Source organism: Cryptomeria japonica, chromosome 10 (genome assembly GCF_030272615.1).
Source record: "Cryptomeria japonica chromosome 10, Sugi_1.0, whole genome shotgun sequence".
Lineage (NCBI taxonomy): Eukaryota > Viridiplantae > Streptophyta > Pinopsida > Cupressales > Cupressaceae > Cryptomeria > Cryptomeria japonica.
In genome coordinates this window covers 541936642-541959032 of record NC_081414.1, presented here as the reverse complement: position 1 = coordinate 541959032, position 22391 = coordinate 541936642, and the positions used below count along the sequence as shown (strand labels likewise).

Sequence of the window (22391 nt, the reverse complement as noted above, 5' to 3'; positions counted from 1 at the left end):
GCTTGCCGATGTAAGGGACCTCTCGGAACTTCTTCGTGCTAAAGTTCCCCAAGTTTGTATCTCCAATGTTGCTCCACTTAGACACGATCTTGGTCTCCACTTCTTCGGTCTTCTGATCTTCTTTCATGAGAGCCGAGCGGCTGGTGGATGCTCCCGCCTTTGGGGTCGCCATACCTACACAACATTTCATTATAAGAAATAGATTTTGCAATAAATAACGTAAATAAGAGAGATAAAATTTTTTTAGGAAACATCATGATAAGTCTCTAGAGTTATCATTTCCTAAAAAACAACGATTGAGCCAAGAGATTCAAAATTTCAAAAATTCAAAATTTGGAATATGACGATGAATGAATAAAGCAATAATAAAAAATCGCCATACCTCAATAGAGAGCTAACTCTAGAATGCAAAAACAAAATTCGCCTAGGCAAAATTTGAGGTATAAAATAATCTTCAATATGATCTCCTCAAAATCGACTTCGCCACCTCTGGAGAGAACGTGATCTTCAATTATCGCCTTTGGCGTGGTCTTAAATGATCTTCAAAATCACCTTTGACAAATCGCTCAAACAAATCCTCCAAGTCCTTAGCAAATTCGCCTTAACGTATCCTCAAGCTCGCATTTGGTGTGGTCTTCAAATTCGTACCACCTTTTGATAACTAAGCGCCACCCTTGGATGAATGAAATTCGCACTACCTTTGGTCTTCAACGCAATTCGCACTCCACACTTAACGATATACTTCGCACCACCTTCGCTTCTCCTCAAGATCGCATGTGAAGGATAAAAATAATGATGTGAAAATGAACATTTCACTCCCCTTATAAATAGCGCGCTCATCCTTTCACCCCTTAGGCCGACTTGACAAATAAAACCATTTTTTAAATGATTTGCAATAAAATAACAAGGCCGACTTGCCTAATTGGGCGTTTCAAATCGATTTTATATTAATTAAATAATTAATTATTAATGCCTTGCGTTTTTTAAATGAGAATTTCGATTTTTAATAAAGGCAAAAAATAATTAATAAAAGATAACGCCATATTAAATGCTAAATAAAAATGGATTTTCAATTTTTAAATCGATTTAGCATTTAAGGAAAATTTGAATTGTTTAATTTGGCGCCAAAACTGGAAAACAAAGGGACGTACCTCATCGCTCTGGTCCCTGGGAGAGGGACAGGAGCGATCCATGATTTTGGTCTTGATTTTGCATTTCTTACGTCCAACTCCTTCATCTTCGCGTTGAAAATCGATCATCATGATGAGCCCTTTGAATTTGATCATCTTGCATGTGTACTTAAAGGCCTCTTGAATGTTCATCGCCCTGGTCCTTGTCCAAAGGACAGGAGCGATCTTCTAATTTCTACGTTCAATATGCATCTTTGTTCCTCGATCTTTCATTATTGGCGAATAACATCTATGCTCATGTCTTTTGCGCTTATTCCATTTGTCTGCACGAAGTGTTTGGACACATTAAAGGGATCATCGCCCTTGTCCCTTGGAGAGGGACAGGAGCGATCCACGTTTTCTCCTTAACCTTGGCAAGTTTGCACTTCGATCTCCTTTGCGATGTCTTCCAAACGATGTCCCTTACCTCGCTTAACCTCGCCTTGCTTCGTTCTTGAAGGAACGTGAGTGTTTTTAATAGTATCGCCTTGGTCCTTGCCCAAAGGACAGGAGCGATGTGAGCTTTTACCTTGATTGGCAATGTTTGGACGTTCAACACTCTTGCGAATTATCTTCAAACGATGCCTTGGACCATATGCTATCTTATGACGTCTTGACTTAGCTTGAACTTGAAGCAAAACGAAGAATCCAAAGCAAATCGCCCTGGTCCCTTGGAGAGGGACAGGAGCGATATAGTCTCCATGCTCAAAATGATGATCATTTTACGTTCAAAACTCTTGTATATCATCCTTTTATCATACCATGGACCTTCTAAAACATTGCAACATCTTGTCCTTACGTAAATTTTGCATGAAATGGCCAATGCATCTAACATCGCCCTGGTCCCTTCCTGAGGGACAGGAGCGATCTATGTTATAGGGTGTCAGTCTCTTCATTTTAACGTCCTTTGAGTGTTTGCGCATGATGAAGACGCCTTGAAATGTCCCTCGCCACCTTGTCTTGACTTGTGGCGACCTTGAACTTTGGAGGAACGACCTTGAACTTGCGTAGGAAGTATCATCACCATTGTATCGCCCTGGTCCCTTGGAGAGGGACAGGAGCGATCCTTCCCTTGTGGCCTTTACCTCACTTTGCCAGGTTCCAAGTTTATATTCAACGGACTCGTCCCTCTTCACTCTATTCGTCCATGCCTTGACATCATCTGTAACTTTGCAAGAAAAGCAATTATATCAAAAATCGCTCTGGTCCCTTCCTGAGGGACAGGAGCGAACTAGGCATTTAACACTGTTATGGACGTCCCAAAAATCTTCAATTTATATTCAACGCGTTTATCTCATGTTTTCCCTTGTTTTTTGAACGTAAACTTGCCTTGACCTTTGTCTGGATTTTGCATAATGAAGGAAATCGCTCTGGTCCCTGGGAGAGGGACGAGAGCTACAAGGTACCTCGCCCTGGTCCCTTGGAGAGGGACAGGAGCGATTTAGTCAATATAGGTCATTCTCCTTCGTTTTTGCATCTCAAATTATATTCATTTGGCAAAGCATCTTCCTTCGGACCCTTTCAAATTGTTAAGTTTTCAAAATCTTGCAAGGACAAGGCGAAATTTGAATTGTAGCTCCGGTCCTTCACTGAGGGACAGGAGCGATTTTCCTCCTGGAGGCATTTCTGTGCTCATGAAAATCTTCAATTTATATTCAATGGAAAGATATCGCCGTTCTCCATCACTTCCAACTTGAAATTTGTCTGGACTCTGCAGGGATGATGAAATATTTGAAAATGAGCTCCCGTCCTTCACTGAGGGACAGGAGCGATTTTGCTCCTACAGGCCAAAATAACATGATTTTTCACATTTTAACACTTCACGAGGTGGAAACAAATCAATCCCAATGCCCAGGATCAAAATCAAAAAAGGTCAAAATTTGATCAAAATATTCAATCGGACAAAAATTCACATTGACTGTCAACACTTAGACAAATTCAAGCTCTGCATTAACATTCCAATTGAAAATTAGACCATTTTGGCGAATTCATTGCATTCAAAATTTGCATCCTAGAAAAGGAAGCTCAAAAGCTCTCAAAAATGACTGGATCTTGGCTTGAAAAGACAGAATTTAAAACCCTAAGGCTTGGCCCTAAATCCAGACGACCAACTAACTAACAAAACCCTAGAAACGAAAGCAAAAACGAGCGAAAAAAACAAGCAAAAAGAGGGGGTCCCCATTTGCGATGGGGCGATGTGTGAAATGGTCACAACAGGCGCCCACTTTGGTTATGAAATGAAATGTAATTGGATGCCATGTGATAGCGAAATGAAATGCAATGAGATTTGGGCAAATTTGGGAGCAATTACATTTGAATTTTAGAAGGAAAAATTTATAAATACAGGTGCTTGGCCTCTCATTTGGCATCTTGTGAAATTGCATCGTTATGTTGCCGATTTGGCGATTGAAATTTGAGCTTCGAAGTGCGGCTTCCTAGCTAAGTCTCAATTTCGTACTTGGGAGAGAGTACCTAGCTGTGTTCTTGTATTTCAAGTGTTGTTAGAGAGTGTTTTGCAGATTATGGAGTGTTCTTGTGTGATTTTGGAGTGTTTTCTTGCTGCTGGTCGCGGAGTTGTTGAAACCAATTTTCCCTCATACCTCTTGGCCAAGCGATTCTATCATTTTGGGTATTGGCTCTTTGGTTTTCTATGTCCCAAGCGATGCCTTCTGTAACTTTTCCGCTCTGAACTTTGAGTATTCAATTTTATTTTGCATATCGAACTTCCCAGCCTAGGCACCATCCTTTGGGTGAGCTATTGGAAACAAGTTGTGGTGTTTTGGATTTATAGAGGTCACTTTTCTGCTTGTGCTTGGTCATTTTTGATATATTAGTAGTTTGGGAGTGTTTTGGGGTGATTTGGGTGAGTTTGGAGAGAGTTGTGAGCATTTATAGTTTCTTGAAGCTGCTGGTCTGCATGTTATTGATCCTAGAATTTCATAATTACATGTTGAAGGGTCTTTTGGGAGTTAATAATTGTTTGGAGATATTTATCAGCATTGGACAGCATTACTTCTCTATTCTATCTCTCTATTTCTATATTGTAAGGTTAAGTAGTGGTACTACTAACCTTTTCTGAAGTGTTGCTTGCCACTGCATAAGTGGAAGAGGCTGGCCATGCCGCCTGTCTTTGTTTGTAATAATGTCCTTCCGCTGATTAAGCGGTGGAGTTGATAGTAATCTTTATTTTTGTCCTCCCACTGAGTAAGTGGTTGAGTAATATTGTCCTCCTGCTGAAATATGCGGTAGAGTGATTGTTTTTATGTATAAGTCCTCCCGCTGCATAAGTGGTAGAGTGATTACGTTCAGTTTCTTGTTGTTTTCCTTGGCTGGTTTACCGCCAAGAAGTTTAGTTTATATCCTGTTGTATAAGCAGAAGGGGTTGGCTTGCTGCCCGTGCATTGTAATTTTTCAGTTGGGTTTTGGTGCTAACGATCCCCGGAACACCATATGCTCTCACCCTCCCAAATTGGGCTCTCGGTGAACAAAAGGTGGAAGGGTTCCCTTTCAGTTATTCTGGATTATTTCTCTAACCTTAACAAGTTATTGTGTTTGCTTTGTAAATCTCATTGTAAAATCAAAAAAAATTAAGGGGAATATTACAGTGGTATCGGAGCCACACATCCTGCCAGCCTATGTTACTGCAGAGTTCCATGAGTGACAGAGATATCAAATACTAGAACCGAGAATAGAGAAGTCAACAGTTTCAAGTTCCAACAGTGCGAGAGGAAGATACATTTTCAGAGGTATTGAGAAACAGAGGGAAGGAAGTGGATTCTGCAGATTCAGTAGATTCAATGGCAAAGAAAGTTGCAGAACAAAATGAGGCACCTGACAAAAAGGCTGAGAGGCAGTTCAATGCCATGATGGATATGTTGTCTCAATTGCTGGCCAAACTTAACCAGAATGTCGTTGGGACCCCTAATCAACCCAACAATGGCCCGGTAGCTAGCACTTCTAATACTCCTAGAGGAAATGGAAACGGAAGTAACAATGGGAGCAACAATGGAGGTTCAATTCCAAGACCTCTGCAACCCGTCTTCCTACCTGGAGAAGCACCACAAGTTGAAATTGAGATACCTACAGCTGATGAGATAAGGAACAGCTATATGGAGTATGCTTCCCTCCCTACAGAGATCCGAGATATCCTCACCTTGGATGAGTACATGAATCAGAAAAAGAAGCGAGGAAGGAGGAATGACAACCGATTTCCTGCCCCAAGAGATTATCAACAAGCTCTTGGAAGGGTGACTCTAGCACATTTTTGTGGAAGCAATAAGAGCACAGCTAGAGCGTGGGTGCAAAAGTTGGACAATTATTTGTCCTTGAGGCCTATGCCCAAAGAAGACACCATCAAGTTCGCCACTTTGCATTTGGATGGTGTTGCTCACAAATGGTGGTACCATGCGTTGGTCACCCTTGGTCATAACTTGATAACCACTTATGCTGATTTCACCAACAAGCTGATTGAAAGGTTTGATACCAAGGATCTGGAGATGAAATTTAGAGAACTTGCTCAACTCAAACAGCAAGGTTCATTGGACACTTACATAACTGAATTCCAGAATCTCTCAGTTATGGTAAGTAGTATTTCTGAGAAGCGGTTAGTGGTCCTTTTCACTAAAGGACTTGAAGAACCTTTGAAAGGTTGGGTTAAAGCTTTTGATCCGCCCACCTTGGCAGAAGACATTAAAAAATCTAGGAGCATGGAGTTGGCTGCCCCTAAGAGCAAATTTCAGTCTAAGCCATTCCCTTTCCGGAAGGATAAGAATTTTTCAAGTCAGACCAAGAAATTTCCTTCTCGGATGGATGATGAGCTTCGTCAAGAGCTCCGGAGGAAGAATCTATGCTACTCTTGTAGAGAACCTTGGGCCCCAGAACACAAGTGTCATGGAAAGGGTAATTTGCATCAAATGGAGACCTACTCAGCTGATGGTTCAGATTTTGAAATTTCATAATAGAAGACTGAAATTGAGGACAGCAAGTATGAAGAGGCTCCAGAAGGGCCTGAAACTGAACCAGAAGATAGAGGAGTGGTTGCCCAACTCTTGAGCATTCACAAGAATGAATCTTTCAGAGTTCGGGGAGTGCTGGGAGAGCACCGTGTCATTGCTCTCATTGACACTAGAGCGACCCATAACTTCATTGATGAGAGAATTGTTGCAAAGAGGGGACTAGTGGCAGAGGAAGTAGAAGGCTTCAGAGTCATGGTAGTTGATGGCTCCACTATATCTTGCAACCAAATGATTTCCAACATGTCTCTGAAGTTGGGAAACCATGAGATTCCAGATGACTTCTTTGTGGTTAGCATTGGAGGGACTGATGATGCAGTCCTTGGAATTCAGTGGTTGAGATCCCTTGGAGCTCTTGGAGAGATTACTCTAAATCTGCAAACCATGGAGCTGAAATTTATGGCATATGGGAAGAAGGTAGTCCTGAGAGGGATGTCCAATGGTGGACTTAGAGTAGTATCTTTGAAGAAGATGGAGAGGTTGATCCGCCATAACCAAGTGGAGTGGGTAGCAGAGTGTTTGATATTGCCTTCAGATACACTTGACGATAAAAGGGGCTACTCTTCAGACATTCAAGCTTTGATCACGGCGAGGAGTAAGACTCTTGGGGATCCACTCCTTGGTAAACCTACAAAGTTCATGTTTACACCTTCCAGTCCACCTGAAGAGTAGAAGAGTTATCCTGAAGACATCCAGGCTTTGATAACCAAGAGGAGTAAGGTGTTTGAGAATCCACCTCCTAGTAGACCTCCTAAAAGAGGTACAGAACACATCATTGAGCTTGAAGAAGGAGCTAAGCCTGTTATGACTACTCCCTATCGGTACCCCAAGAAGCAGAAGGATGAAATAGAAAAAGCTATTAAGGAGCTTCTTGACATGGGTTATATTCGGCCAAGCAAAAGCCCTTTTGCTTTGGTTGTGGTTCTGGTGAAGAAGAAGGATGGGACCATGCGCATGTGCATGGACTACCGAGCTCTGAATCAAAAAACCATCAAGAATCGATACCCAATTCCAAGAATTGATGAGCTACATGGAGTCGTGTTCTTCTCAAAGATAGATCTCAGATCAGGCTACCACCAAATCAGGATGACGGCGTCAGATGTGGAGAAGACTGCTTTCAGATGCCACTTTGGGCATTTTGAGTTCCTAGTAGTGCCCTTTGGCTTGACTAACGCCCCGAACACATTCCAGTCATGCATGAACAAAATCTTCCAGAAACAGTTGAGGAAGTTTGTGCTCATATTCTTTGATGACATACTCATATTCAGCAAGTCTGGGAAGGAGCACTTATAGCACTTGGATGAAGTGTTGAGCATACTGAAATCCAAATCCCTATTTGCAAAGGAGTCCAAATGTGAATTTGGAATGGAAGAATTGCTCTACCTTGGTCACGTTATCAGTGCAGGAGGTGTGAAGGTAGGCCTTGAAAAGATTAGAGCTATCATTGATTGGCCTCTTCCAGAGAACATAACACACTTGAAGGGATTCTTGGGTCTTTGTGGTTTTTACCGTAGGTTTGTGAAGGGATACTCTCAGTTGGCTACCACCCTCACAAATCTTACAAGGAAAGGAGCTTTTGAGTGGTCAGAAAAGGCACAAGCAATATTTGATTGGTTTAAGGAGATCATGAGCTCGTGCCCTGTTTTGGCTCTACCTGATTTCACGAAGCCATTCGAGCTACAGTGTGATGCTTCTAGTGAAGGCGTTGGTGCAATCCTCATGCAAGACAAGCACCCTATGGTCTTTGAAAGCAGAAAATTAAGAGGAGCGGAAAGGTTGTACTCCATCTATGACAAAGAGATGCTTGCCATCATGCATGCTCTTGCGAAGTTCAATCAGTTTCTAGTGAGGAGTAAGTTTGTGGTTAAGACTGATCACAACAGTCTTAAACATTTCATGCACCAAAGGGATTTTAATGAGAGGCAATAGAAGTGGGTGAGTAAGCTACAGCCTTACGACTTTGATATCGAGTATGTCAAAGGAAAGAATAACATTGTGGTTGATGCTCTGTCCTGAAGGCCCCACTTGAGCTAACTGTGCAAGCTTATGTAATGTCCCCTTCTTAGTGTTGATGCATTCAATGGTCCATTGGCCTATTCCGGGGACCTGTAGGCTATGTGGAAAGGAGAATTAGGGTTTCCATCCTTTGTGGAGTTCTGCTCGAGCTTGTCAGGGTTAGTCAGGAGGGAATTCTTCAGTTCTGCTTGTGGTTTCCTTCTAGGTTTTCCATGAACTCCAGTGTGGCATAACATGCAGTTGACTCTTTGGTGAAATGTGAACTTACTATTTTTAGTAAGTTAGGGTTTGGTTGTCGAGATGGTGCAATTTTACTGAGCTTTCCAAGCTCTTTCTCTGGGTGCGAAGATCCTGATTGTCGGAGCAGTATTTCATGACTTACTACTTTTAGTAAGTGGTAGTTTGGGCATTTCTATTTTTGGCAGTCTTGGATATAGTCCCGATCCAGCACAGTTCAGTGGTTTTCATTGCTCAACTTCATCCTTGATTTTTGTGACAATCAGTATCAGAGTTATAAGTTATTTAATTAAATATTATTTCCTTATCCTAAGGTTTAATATTTAATTATTTTATTACTGATTAATGATATTGGGAATTATGCATAATGTGATTTTCTTCCTAAGTCTGCCTAGGCGAATTATTTGGTGAGTTGAAGGGGGACGCCAAAAATGAAAGGAGACTTTATTTTATATTCGACAAAGTTGATTTTATGCCAAAGTCGTGGTTCTCACTCCTAGGTGCGATTTTTGACTAAGGAAGGGGGCGCCATACTTGGTTCCACCACTTGAAATGAAATACAAATTTGAGGAGGAATTCGGAGGCATTTGAATTTGATTTTCAGTCTTGGAAACTTATTTATACAAGTGCTTGGCCTCTCATTTCATCATCCAAAGAAATTATAATGTTATGCTGTCGAAATGATTCCAAACTTCTTCGAGGGTGAAAACCTCCTAGATTATTCATTGCAGTTTCGAGTGTGAGACATCACTCCTAGCTAAGGTTCGTTTGTGTGGATTGCGTGGTGTTCTAGTGGATTGCGTGTGTGGTTTTGGAGAGTTGGTTTGCTGCTGTAATTTTCCAGATTTGTTGTTCCCCTGTGGCTGAAGCAAAGTTTCGATCATACCTCCCTGCCTGAGCGACTTATCATTCTGGGTACTAGCTCGAACCATTTCTATGCTATTGGCGATATATGTTGTAAGTTTGCAGCCCCTTATTCGGAGTCTTAGATTTTATAATGCAAATCGAACTTTTCTAGCTTAGGCGTGGGTTTTGGGAGTGCTTTGGGATGCGTGCAAGGTGTTTTGAGGTGTTTGGTAGCTCTTTTTCAGTGTGTTCTTAGTCGCTTGGTGTCTAGTGTCAGTTTGGGTGTGTTGTGGGGTGTGTGGAGTGAGTTTGAAGAGAGTTGGGAGCATTTTAGTGAGTTTATGTGTTGTTGGTTATGCATTTACAGCCTGTTGTCTTTTATATCAGATTTTAGGAAGTTGGTATTGAGTTAGTTTGATGATAGTTATCTCATGTGATCAGCATTATACTTCTACTCTATCTTTCCTCTCTATTGTAAGGTTAAGTAGTAGTACTACTAACCATTTCTGGATTGTATTCTCCATATCCCGCTGAAAAGTGGAAGAGGCTGGCTTGCCGCCTATATATAATATTTTGTAACTCAATCCTCCCACTGCATAAGCGGTTGAGTGATATTTGTTGTAATAATCCTCCCGCTGCATAAGTGGTCGAGTTGAGCTTGTTTGGTGTGTTCAGTCCTCCCGCTGAAATATTGTGGTAGAGTGATTTCTGTTTGGAGTACTATTCTCTTGGTTGGTTTACCGCCAAGTTCCTTGCTTTCCCGCTGGATAAGCAAAAGGGGCTGGCTCGCCGCCCATTATTGTATTCAGCATTTCAGCAGATTATCACTAACGATCTGCTGCTACCGTATGCTCTCACCCTCCCAGTCTGGGCTCTCGATGATCAAAAGGTGTAGGGTTCCTTTCAATTGTTTGGATTTCATTATTCTAACCCTAACGGGTGATTGGGGTGGTTGTGATATCGCTTTAAAAATCAAAAAAAAAAATTGTGGGAATATTACAGCTTACTGCTAATTGGAGGGAGTTGTTGCTTGCTGATTATGCCAAAAATCAGTTTGCAACCAGCATTGTAGAGGGTACTTTTCATGATGAAAAGTACAAATTGGTTGAGGGGTTGATTCTATACAAGGGAAGGATCTTTATTGTGGCTGAATCTAAGTTTAAGGAGAAGATTTTGAAGACTTTCCATGACATTCACCTTGCTGGTCACCAAGGTTACTTCAAGACTTACAGGCAGATCTGAGAGAGATTTTCCTGGAAAGGGCTGAAAAATGATGTCTTGAGGTACATTAAGGAGTGTCATACATGTCAGAGAAACAAAGATAAGCACACTCTACCAGCTGGTTTATTACAACCCTTGCCCATTCCCAGTCAAAAATGGGAAAGTGTATCCATGGACTTCATCACTGGGTTGCCACGAGCTCAGGGGAAGGATTGTATATATGTGGTGGTGGATAGACTAACTAAGTTTGCTCACTTTATCGCCATCACCGGTTCATTTACAGCAGCTCAAGTTGCTGAGGTGTTCTTTCGGGAGGTGTTCAGGTTATATGGATTGCCAAAGAACATTGTGAGTGATAGGGACAGCAAGTTCCTAAGTGCTTTTTGGCAAGAGATTTTCAGATTATGTGGTACTGTGCTCACTCCAAGCACAAGTTATCACCCACAAACTGATGAGCAAACCGAGATAGTGAATAAGTGGTTGGAAGGATATCTCAGAAACTACGTCTCGGAGTAGCAGAATGCATGGGTGACATGGCTTCACATAGGGGAGTATTGCTACAACTCCTCCTATCACATGTCCATCTGGATGTCACCATTCATGGCACTATATGGTTATGAAGCTCCTAGCTTTGTTGACTTGATATTTGGTGATAGCAGAACCCCTCAGGCGAAGGATATGATGCAACAGAGTCAAGATATTTTGAGGTCCTTGAGGGACAATCTCCAGCATGCACAAAATCAGCAAAAGTTGTATGTTGATCAACAGCGGGTTGAGCGCACCTTTGAGGTGGGCGACATGGTTTATTTGAGGCTCCAACCCTACAGACAATCTACTCTCAAGAAAAGTGGAGTTGAGAAATTGAAACCACGATTTTATGGGCCCTTCAGAGTCAACAAGACGATTGGAGAAGTGGCATATGAGTTGGAACTCCCGGCGAGCAGCAGGATTCATAATGTATTTCATGTGTCTCGCCTTAAGAAGGCTCTTGGGCATAATGTTGTTGCTTCAGCTGAGTTACCTCCACTTGATTAGGAGGGAGAGTTAGTCTTAATTCCTGAAGCTATCCTTCATATCAGAGAGCGTTCTTTGAGGAAAAGGGTGATCAAGGAGTACTTGATCAAGTGGAAGAATTTGCTTGCTGAGGATGCTACATGGGAAAATGAAGAAATTTTACTGCATCTAGCCTTACAGTTGCTTGAGGACAAACAATTTTGGGGAGGGCGGACTATAATATCCTCTTCTCGGTGATGTGCATTCAGTGGTCCATTGGCCTATTCCGGAAACCCATAGGCTATTTGGAAAGGAGAATTAGGGTTTCCATTTTTTGTGGAGTTCTACACGAGCTTTTAGGGTTTGTAAGGAGGGAATTCTTCAGTTCCACTTATGGTTTCCTTCTGGGTTTTCCATGAAGTCTAGGGTGACATAACATGCATTTGATTCTTTGGTGAAGTCGGAACTTACTATTTTTAGTAAGTTAGGGTTTGGTTGTTTGGATGATGCAGTTCTACTGAGCTTTCCAAGTTCTTTCTCTAGATGCAAAGATCATGTTTTTCGGAGCAGTATTTCTTGACTTACTATTTTTAGTAAGTGGCTGTGTTGAGCATTTCTATTTTTAGCAGTCTCGGACAGGGTCCTGACTCAACACAATTCAGTGGTCTTCATCGCACAACTTCATCCTTGACTTTGGTATTGATCAGTATTGGAGTTATAAGTTATTTAATTAAATATTAATTCCTTATCCTAAGGTTTAATATTTAATTATTTTTATTACTAATTATTTGTATTGTGGGCAACTTAGGGGAAAATATTTATCTGCCATCTATATTGTTATTTTCCTAAGTTAGGCATGGAAATTTGAAGAATGCCTTAAGTTATTGTTTGAGGACTTAGGCAAGTTTGAACTTGTCTAAGTATTGATTAAATACAATTTGGGTGCCCACTTTGGTTATGAAATGAAATGTAAATTGGACACCATGTGATAGCGAAATGAAATGAAATGAGATTTGAGCAAATTTGGGAGCAATTACATTTGAATTTCAGAAGGAAAAATCTATAAATACAGGTGCTTGGCCTCTCATTTGGCATCTTGTGAAATTGCATCGTTATGCTATCGGTTTAGCAATTGAAATCTGAGCTTCGAAGTGTGGCTTCCTAGCTAAGTCTCAGTTTCGTACTTGGGAGATAGTACCTAGCTATGTTCTTGTATTTCCAGTGCTGTTAGAGAGTGTTTTGCAGATTGTGGAGTGTTCTTGTGTGATTTTGGAGTGTTTTCTTACTGCTGGTCGCAGAGTTGCTGAAACCAATTTTTGCTCATACCTCTCGGCCAAGCAATTCTATCATTTTAGGTATTGGCTCTTTGGTTTTCTATGTCCCAAGTGATGGCTTCTATAAGTTTTCAGGCTCTGAACTTTGAGTATTCAATTTTATTTTGCATATCGAACTTCCCAGCCTAGGCGCCATTCTTTGGGTGAGCTTTTGGAAGCAAGTTGTGGTGTTTTGGATTTATAGAGGTTACTTTTCTGCTTGTGCTTGATCATTTCTGATATATTAGCAGTTTGGAAGTGTTTTGGGGTGATTTGGGTGAGTTTGGAGAGAGTTGTGAGCATTTCATAGTTTCTTGAAGCTGCTGGTCTGCATGTTATTGATCCTAGAATTTCATAATAACATGTTGAAGGGTCTTTTGGGAGTTAGTAATTGTTTGGAGATATTTATCAGCATTGGACAGCATTACTTCTCTATTCTATCTCTCTATTTCTATACTGTAAGGTCAAGGAGTAGTACTACTAACCATTTCTAAAGTGTTGCTTGCCCACTGCATAAGTGGAAGAGGCTGGCCATGCCGCCTGTCTTAGTTTGTAATAATGTCCTCCCGCTTATTAAGCGGTGGAGTTGATAGTAATCTTTATTTTTGTCCTCCCACTGAATAAGTGGTTGAGCGATATTGTCCTCCCGCTGAAATATGCGGTAGAGTGATTGTTTTTATGTATAAGTCCTCCCGCTGCATAAGTGGTAGAGTGATTGCGTTCAATTTCTTGTTGTTTTCCTTGGCTGGTTTACCGCCAAGAAGTTTAGTTTCTATCCTGCTGTATAAGCAGAAGGGGCTGGCTTGCCGCTCGTGCATTGTAATTTTTCAGTTGGGTTTTGGTGCTAACGATCCCCGGAACACCGTATGCTCTCACCCTCCCAGATTGGGCTCTCGGTGAACAAAAGGTTGAAGGGTTCCCTTCCAGTTATTCTAGATTATTTCTCTAACCTTAACAGGTTACTACGTTTGCTTTGTAAATCTCATTGTAAAATCAAAAAAAATTAAGGGGAATATTACAGAATTCAAAGTTTGCATGAAAGGCTTGCAGCCAATGTATTATGTGAGTTTGCTCTTGCATGAGGAAAACTTTTGCTAAAGTTTGACATTGGCTTGGCTCTTGAAAGCATTGCAAAATGTTTAACCCAACATGTCTAAAGTCAAGAACACCATTTTAGTGTGAATATAAGGTGGCAATCCACTAATGTACTTTAGCACTTACTTTTGCTTCGGAATGTTCTCGTGAAAGCGCATAGAGTAGTCATGGTACTCATTGGTGCAGTCTTCTAGCAATTGCTCATTACATTGGCACAACCATAGAACTTCATAAGCTCGTCCTCATAATGTCTGAGGGGGTAAAATTCCTCCTATAGAGAACTAGCAAAGGTGTTCGAAGCTTGAATAGGATAGCAGTCCCTACTCGGTTGTGTGATGACTGTTTGCCACTAGTGGAACACTAAAATGGACATTTTCAGCTCTACAAAGGAAATCTTCTTTATGTCAATGAACTTGTTAACAAAGAAGTATGCCTCAAATTTGTCAAATCCAAACATCCAATGTTGTGGCATCAATTTTACCTTCAAACTTAGGAATATCTAAATTTACTTGAACTCTAAAAAGATTTTGAAATTGTGCAGAAACATGTTGTCCAGGGTGTTGTGGTGTTGGTCCAAGTTGACACATGAATTCGCTGAATTGTCTAAAGAGTTCTTGGCACTACATTTCCAAGGCAGGATGAATCATTCTTTTAAAAATCTCCAAAACCTTAGGTGTGCATTCAACACATTGTCTGGAATCATTTTACTTTGCTTTCCACATTCATTTTAACTCTCAAAAGTTGAACCGAATGTATATGCACCCTTCTACTGTTGTGTAAACATTTGTACTGGTATCATAAATAGTTCTATTCTAATACCAATGATCTAGACCCAAAGCAGTCTAGGGGAGCAATCCTATCTACTAGCTAATAATAAACAAGATGACAGAATATGCAAATGGAAAAACAGAACAGCAAACCAAATACACTTTCAATGCACGGAAGGCTTCTAGCAAATATGCCACTTCTATTCAAGAATGAATAGAGAAAATATTTTAAAAGGGTTAAGATGTGAATCTTCTATTTCCTTTCTAACTATACAACTTGTACAATGTAGGCATTTATACATGAATTATAACTAGGCTAGAAAATAGGAACCATGTCTATGTTAACATGTGTCCAATGCATATGGTCATGTGAAATGTGTGGACAGGACATTGCCAAGTGGCAAACCCAAATGTTGTTTCCTATGGCCCAAAATGCCACCATGTGTTGCGCACATATGGTGCCAAGTGCCAAATCCAAATGGTGTTGTTTCCTATGGTGTGGATGCTGATAGGTGTTATGTGTGTATGGTGGCAGGCATTTCTTGTGGTGTAGATATCCCCACATGTTGCAAGTGTACGGACTGACTAAGCACGTGCATGTGTCGTGGCGAAAGATGTTGCTGGTGGTTGCATATATGCATATGAACAATGTTGCACATGAGCACTGTGTGCGTAGGGGTGTTGGACAATGCCAAGTCTGTGGCCAAAACCAGCATGTGATGCTGTGCTGAAATCACACACACACATTTTCTCTTTATTAGCCATACTCCCACCATCACCCTACCATCCCCAAAATCTGGAAAAAACTATTTCCATCCCTGCACCCCCATACCAAAAACTACAGAAACACTCATAATGACATAATGGGATTGAATTAAGCAATGTTTTCACAATTATTTTCATTTAAGGCAATCATGGGGATGCATAATGTGACAAAAGGGTTGTCTTAGGTCTCCAAAATTTGCATCACATAAGCATATGTACAACCATTGTGAGGCTGTTTCTTCTATCCAACCTCCCCCAACCTTGTACCTCATCGCATTTTCATTGCCATAACATGTTTCCTCAATTTTTCTTTCCAGCATCATTGGTCTCAATCCAATCCTGAATTCCTTTCGAGCAAAACAACTATGTGAATGTAGTCATCAGAAATATTTAAAATCCAAAAGTCCAGAAAATAAATATTATAAAACACAAACTAAATGAAAGCGCCTATTAAGCTCAAATTGCAATCTATCCTTTCTGTACAGATCACGAAGAGGTAAGAAGAATGGAGTTCAGTTCATATTATTAACCATTATAATTTAGGGATATGTCCACGGTTGCAAGGAATTTGTGATTGTGTACATTCTGTGGAAAACAAAAAGGGGAGGACCTTGCCATTGATCAAGAAGCTATTAGTCCCCATTGATAGGAAGTAAATCCAGAGAGGAGCTTTCTAAACTTTGACTGGACGTACTCTTCATTCAGATCTTCATGCAGATGAGCATTAGAGCCCAGATTCCTTAGGGATAAGGTTTTAGGCCGTGCTTTAATGTTCCTAATGTAATTCAGACACATCATAGTTACGAGAAGGCATAAAATATGGGTATGGCAATAGACCATTTCAAAATAGCATAGGAGAGCATATGGATAAGGGTATGGCTATCTTAAATTTAATTATAATCACCAGGAGATATGGGTGCAGGTACGTGTATGTCCAAGAACACCCAGAGTTTCCAGTGATTACAGCAATTGGAGGCCACTCTGAAGTAGAGTATGGAAGTATCTGGATAAGGGTATCACTGCATTACATAAAAACACAAACATCAGGAGATGTGGGCCCTGGTATGGACCTGTCCCTAAACTCAAGATTCATGGTAACCATGCCGGATCAAAGATGTTACTATGCTTATATATATATATACAGATTGAAACAATTATTGCCTTGCCGTTAGCGTACGCAGTACTTTTTATTTTTATTTTGTTTAATGAAAGAGAGAATTAAGAATCTAGGATGCTACATTCATAGAAATAAACTAGAATCAAAAACTCATTTTCCTCTGCCCACTAGCATTGCTACATTTGAACACTTGAATCAAAAAATTCCTAAAAACCAAGAATTACAGTATAAAGACAGCCCAAAAAAAAAAGTAAAAAAGGAAAAACAGGTCTATAAGTTCAAAGATTTCATACCCGAGTGGCAGCCGGCACCTTTGCCTTCCAATTCGTGGGAAATCTGCCTCGCTGTCTCAAACGACGCCCGCTCTGCCGCCATTACCGATCTCCCTCTCACTTGAACTTCATAACGCCGTTAAAAGATCGAAAGAATTGTAAGCAGAATAACAATATCCAATATCCACCCAAATTTAGAGCATCATCTTGCAGGATTTCTTCCTCCTGCAGGATTTCTTCTCTCCTACCAAATCCTCGATTTCACAAGCACATAATCCAGATAAATGTGGCATAAGATAGGACAAAATTGAATCCAAAACCAAAGATTATACACCAAGAGATATCATGCCGGCCGCGTGACGACACTAATGAGCTGCTGATGACAAATCTTTAACAAAGTCTTCAAAAACTTGTATTGCAGTATGTTTACAGAGCAAAAAGGCGAAAATATAAGCATTCCGAGGCGCTACTTTGAAGATCACAGCCGAATCAGCGCAGCATTGCATCGCCGATGTAGCAGAGGAATCCACTAGAGCAAATCTGCAAGGAATTTTTGAAATCCATTGAAATTACACAGGCCAAAAGCACACCGGATGGTCTTTTGTGTCAGAACTTTTTTTTTAATTTCTGCAGGCTAACAAACTTTCTTGCGGTGTGTCGTGACGTGGAGATGGAAGCGTACGGTGTACACGTAAAAAGTTCATAGGATTTACTGGATTGTTGCCTAAAGGCGGGGCACCCGACACTGGACTCCCCCACTTTCCTTCTTTTCAAAAGTGGTCGTTAAAAGCTCCAGACCAAATTAAGGATTATTAGTTCTTGCCGACAGCCGGTTACTATTGCAATCGTCCTTCATTTTGTATATTTTTATTTTTTATGGATGTCTAGACTTGCAAGGCAGTTAGGTAAAAATAGGAAGTCTGCAAGTACATCGGTTCAGCGATGGTCTTTACATAATGTATATCAATTTTCAATTTTTAAGAGTTTTAGCAATTTTATATGGGAATGTAGTTTTTAGGTTGAAAATTTTTTTCATAAGAGTCAAAGATTGAGGAGTAATCATTTGGTCGAATTCGTTGGGATATGATCTCGACCTTATTAATGATATGATGGTGAATGAGTATTATTCTTCAAAAATAGAAACAACAAAATGATAGGTGTAATAGTAGACATCGCGTGTGATAATTTGTATGATGTACATGTAGTGGTTATATATCTTACTTATACTATAGACATTTTTCTCATAGTAGGATATCTCTTAGTCTCACAAAATTGTTTGAGCTAGGTAGTGCAAACTATAAACCATTTGTCCACCTTGTTTGAAATAACAAATAAAAATATTATTCATGGCTCTACATTTGCAAAGAAGAGTGATGTAAGAGTTCCAGATTAGCTCAACACCCCAAGATTACCTACAAAAACAAAGATAACCTTCCACAAGAGAGTATGCAAGAAATGAATTTGCTTGATATTAAGATCCATGAGATGTGAAATTTTGATCTATGATCTATGATACAAAGTATACAATGGTCTTGCTTTTAAAGGCAAGGTGAAAGATAGGATTAGACAAGATGATGATATGTGTCTTAATCCTATAACATGAAACAAGTTAACATAACAAATATTAAATGACCTAAGAGTCAAAAATTAAATGTCAAAAGATAAGATGCAATCTAATTGACAACTAAAACATTAAAGATTCACTGGGACCTAAGCTAACTTGACATGTGAATAGGACCCCACTAATGAATTAGTTAGGTACAAAACCTTATTCAACCTTATTCATGCCAATAATTAACACATACAAGTTAGTTATGAATGAATTCTAAGTTTTGTCATGTTTTCATTGTAATGTCGTTTTTGCTTGTGGTGTATAACAAAATATTTAGGGTTTGTGCACCATTTTTTCAAGTAGTAATTTTAGTTGGGATGACTTTGCATATGACAATAAGGTATTAGATAAGAGTTAAGTTTTTAATTCCTAGTTTGAAATAATAATTGTACCAATCCATCGAATTTGCATTAAAAATCAATTTGATTTTTATTTTGGTTCCCCTTTATCATAATCATAAATTTGGTGAAATCTTAGGCTTGACTACTTCTATTATCACACTTGTGTATAGACGTTTTGGAGTGTTGGGATACTTTACATGTGGAGAATAGACAAGAGACATCAGTACATTAAATTTGGGAAAGAATTTGATGATTGATCTTGTGCACTTGGCTCTAGGTATTGATTTGTTCTTTACATTTGTTTTTATTATAAATCATGTGCAAAAGTTCATGGAGAGAAAATTTAATGTGAGTGAATATTTACTTCTCTTGACGTCCTTTTGTGTGCTCTTTAATACATTAGTTGCCTTGTTGGTAACTAATTGTGAATAATTTTTTTGTCTCTATTGGCCAACAATGTTTGTTGTGCTTTAGGTTTAGTTTTTCCTACTATATTTGACATGATTACTTCTAGGAGGGACTACCCTAAGATTTAATTCTTTGTATGTGTTCTAATTAGTTTTTTACATCATTTTTTTGTCTTGGGGATAATTTTCTTTGTCAAACATATTTTAAACCTAATTGTTAAAAATGACATAATGTTAACTTTAAAGTCAACAACTTATTTGGCAATAAGAGTTGTTTGGAGTATACCTAGATGTCACTTGAAGTCCAAGAACCTCATGCTCTTCTTTTTTTTTCATATAGCATCATCTTCCCAGCAAAATATATAGCAACTATTGAAGTAGGAAAGTAGAAATGGTTAGTGCTTCATAAAGTTCATGGCTTTTCTACTATAAGTTAGCTTCAATCACGAGAATAAGGGCAATGGAAGAAATGTGTTAGCAAATCATATGGTATCACATAATCCTCTAATAGATACCATATTTACATATGTATAGGCATCCAATTGAACTCATATTCTTGCAAATGTAATATTATATATACACATGTATTATGTTTGAAGAAAATTTTATATGAACATAAATATTCATAGTCATAAGATATCATGTAGCTACATTTACATATACATCTATAAGAATTTGATTGACCTTGTGTTCTCACAAAAGTATTGTATATACATATGTATTTTATTTGAATATGTTTTCATATGAAATATTAACAAAGTTTACGTTTAGAATGTCACTCGAATAGGTCTTTCCAAATGTCGATGTTGACAACTCAAGTACATTTCAAAAAAAAATCTACTTTTTATTTTCTAAAGGGTCGACATGCACTAATCCAAGTCACCAAACTTCAAAGTCTAGTATTTCATTGTTGGCAATATTTTATTATCATGTCCATTTTAAATGCTAAAGGTGTGCTTAATCTACTTCAGACTTATTTAAAAAGTACCCATTCAATAAGAACTAAGATGCAACACAACTCTTGTTACCTTTGCATTTGTCACATGATTTTGCAATAAATTAAGTGTTTTGTCTCCTTCGATATTACCAAGCTAAAATCACTCGAAAGAAAAAAGAATAGATTGATCTTTGTATTTCATTTTCTCACAATCTAAACATAAATGTAAAGCATAATAAAATATTGAATAAAATTTGTAGATTTGAAAAGGAAGAGAGAAAAGAAGTTATTCATAGAATAGGAAATGAGAGGATGTGGTTCAATAAGTTCATTCATTTGTGAATGTCAATGCCATTTTATTTTGGTTTTAGATAAAATTTCATTGGATCAATAGTTAGCATCAAATATTTGGGTCATCTTTGTGTGCAATTATGCCTCTTTTGGCATGATGATGTCTTGTTACAATGGTGTCTTTACAAAGTCTTTACCCTCTACAACTTATCTTAAACTTGTGTTATATAGAGAAGTGGTGTTATAGGCTTTAAGGGCTTGTTGCAAAGAGATTGAACTTTAAGAATTTTTTGATTGCATACAAACTCCACAAAATATTAGAAAGTTTGATGACAATACCCTTGAAAAATATATAAAGTGCATTTATGATTAATACAATAAGAATTTTTTGATTGCATACAAACTCCATAAAATATTAGAAAGTTTGATGACAATACCCTTGAAAAATATATAAAGTGCATTTATGATTAATACAAATGAATGCAAATATGACTATAAATATACAAAAAAAAATCTTATATTTGTACTTATTGTTGAACCCAAGGCAAGACTGAGAGGGGGGATGAATCAGTGTAAGCAAATAAATTATTGTAGCATATATACAATTAACCAATAATGCATATCAACACATGAACACCAAGATTTATATGTGAAAATCCCAAACAAGGAAAAACCATAGTGGGACTCAACCCACAAGAATATATCTACTATGAATAGAAATGATTACAAAAGAGAGCTCACTACACCAAACTTGCACACCGAAGCTAATTGCTCATGGGACAAGATACAAAGAGGACTCGCAAAACCTAAAGCTAATTGCACTTGGGGCAAGATATAGAAAATGATATGAAAAGACGGATCTCCCGATCATGAAGTTGTCCTTGAACTTTGCATCAAGTGACCAACATTAACACACGCAACTTTGATCTCATATGCCAACACTCTGTCTCAATTCTCTATCACAGTCTCAACACAGCTTGCATATCATTCAAACACAACTCTTATGTTGCTCTTTACCAAACCTTACTAATAAGCTTTGCATCATACATCTACACTCCTCACCTCACATCTCACTCTCTTCACACCCCTACAATCACCTCTACAACTCAAACACACATATGCCTTATATATAGGATAGGTCATCAAAGCTTGGACCAAGTCAACATAAATTAAAATATACTTTTCGAACCAAAAATACGCACGGTGATCTAGGACCAAAATATATCTCCTAAGGATTAATACACCGATCCACAATCACTAGAACCTGACCAACAACATATTAAGACGCTACGCATAAATATAAGTAATCACCAATAAAAAACATAAGCTCCAATGCACATAACTCAAATCCGGATCTCCACACGCTATGGTGAAACCCATAACACATCAACAACGTTTTCACAAATCATATCCGACCTACAAATAGGTCAAACATAGAATATCACAACCAACAACGAATAATACCAAAACGCTCAAAGAATACAAAGATGTTTCCAGACCACATAACCATCATAACCAAGATACTGAAACTATATCCAATCAAGTTATCAATAACTCTTAACATCAACAACAGATTTTGAACCCAAGCACTTCTAGAACAACCAACGTAACAATTGCACCAACAACACAACAAGATAACTATGTAAGGTAACTCTGCACCACAGGCATTCCAAACCATTCTGAAACAACAAGTTTAACATCAATGACAACCACAGCAACACATCAACACACACTTCCAACACTTATTATATTCAATAATCTACCCTTTTATATATTCATATAATATTTATTTTACTTTAATAAACAATTATAAAACTCTTTTTAATTATCTAAATATAGAAAAATAAAAATACAAACTAAAATAAAAAAAAATTTAAAAATAAAAAAAATTAACTTTTCAACATCATAAATATCATTTAAAATACAATTACATTCAAAATAATTAAAAAACAAAGACTAAAAATTAAATTTAAATATTCA

At 38.6% G+C, this 22391-nt stretch overlaps 1 protein-coding gene across 1 annotated transcript in view; it reads right to left on the bottom strand.

The window, feature by feature from the left end:
* Window positions 1-17608, bottom strand: part of LOC131060776 (uncharacterized) — a 191640-nt gene extending 174032 nt beyond the window's left edge. The window contains exon 1 of the mRNA XM_057994166.2: window positions 16845-17608. Within this exon, the coding sequence (XP_057850149.1) occupies window positions 16845-16926 (82 nt within the window). The 5' untranslated portion in view covers window positions 16927-17608. The remainder of the gene's footprint in view (window positions 1-16844) is intronic.
* Between the last annotated feature and the right edge of the window lie 4783 nt (window positions 17609-22391).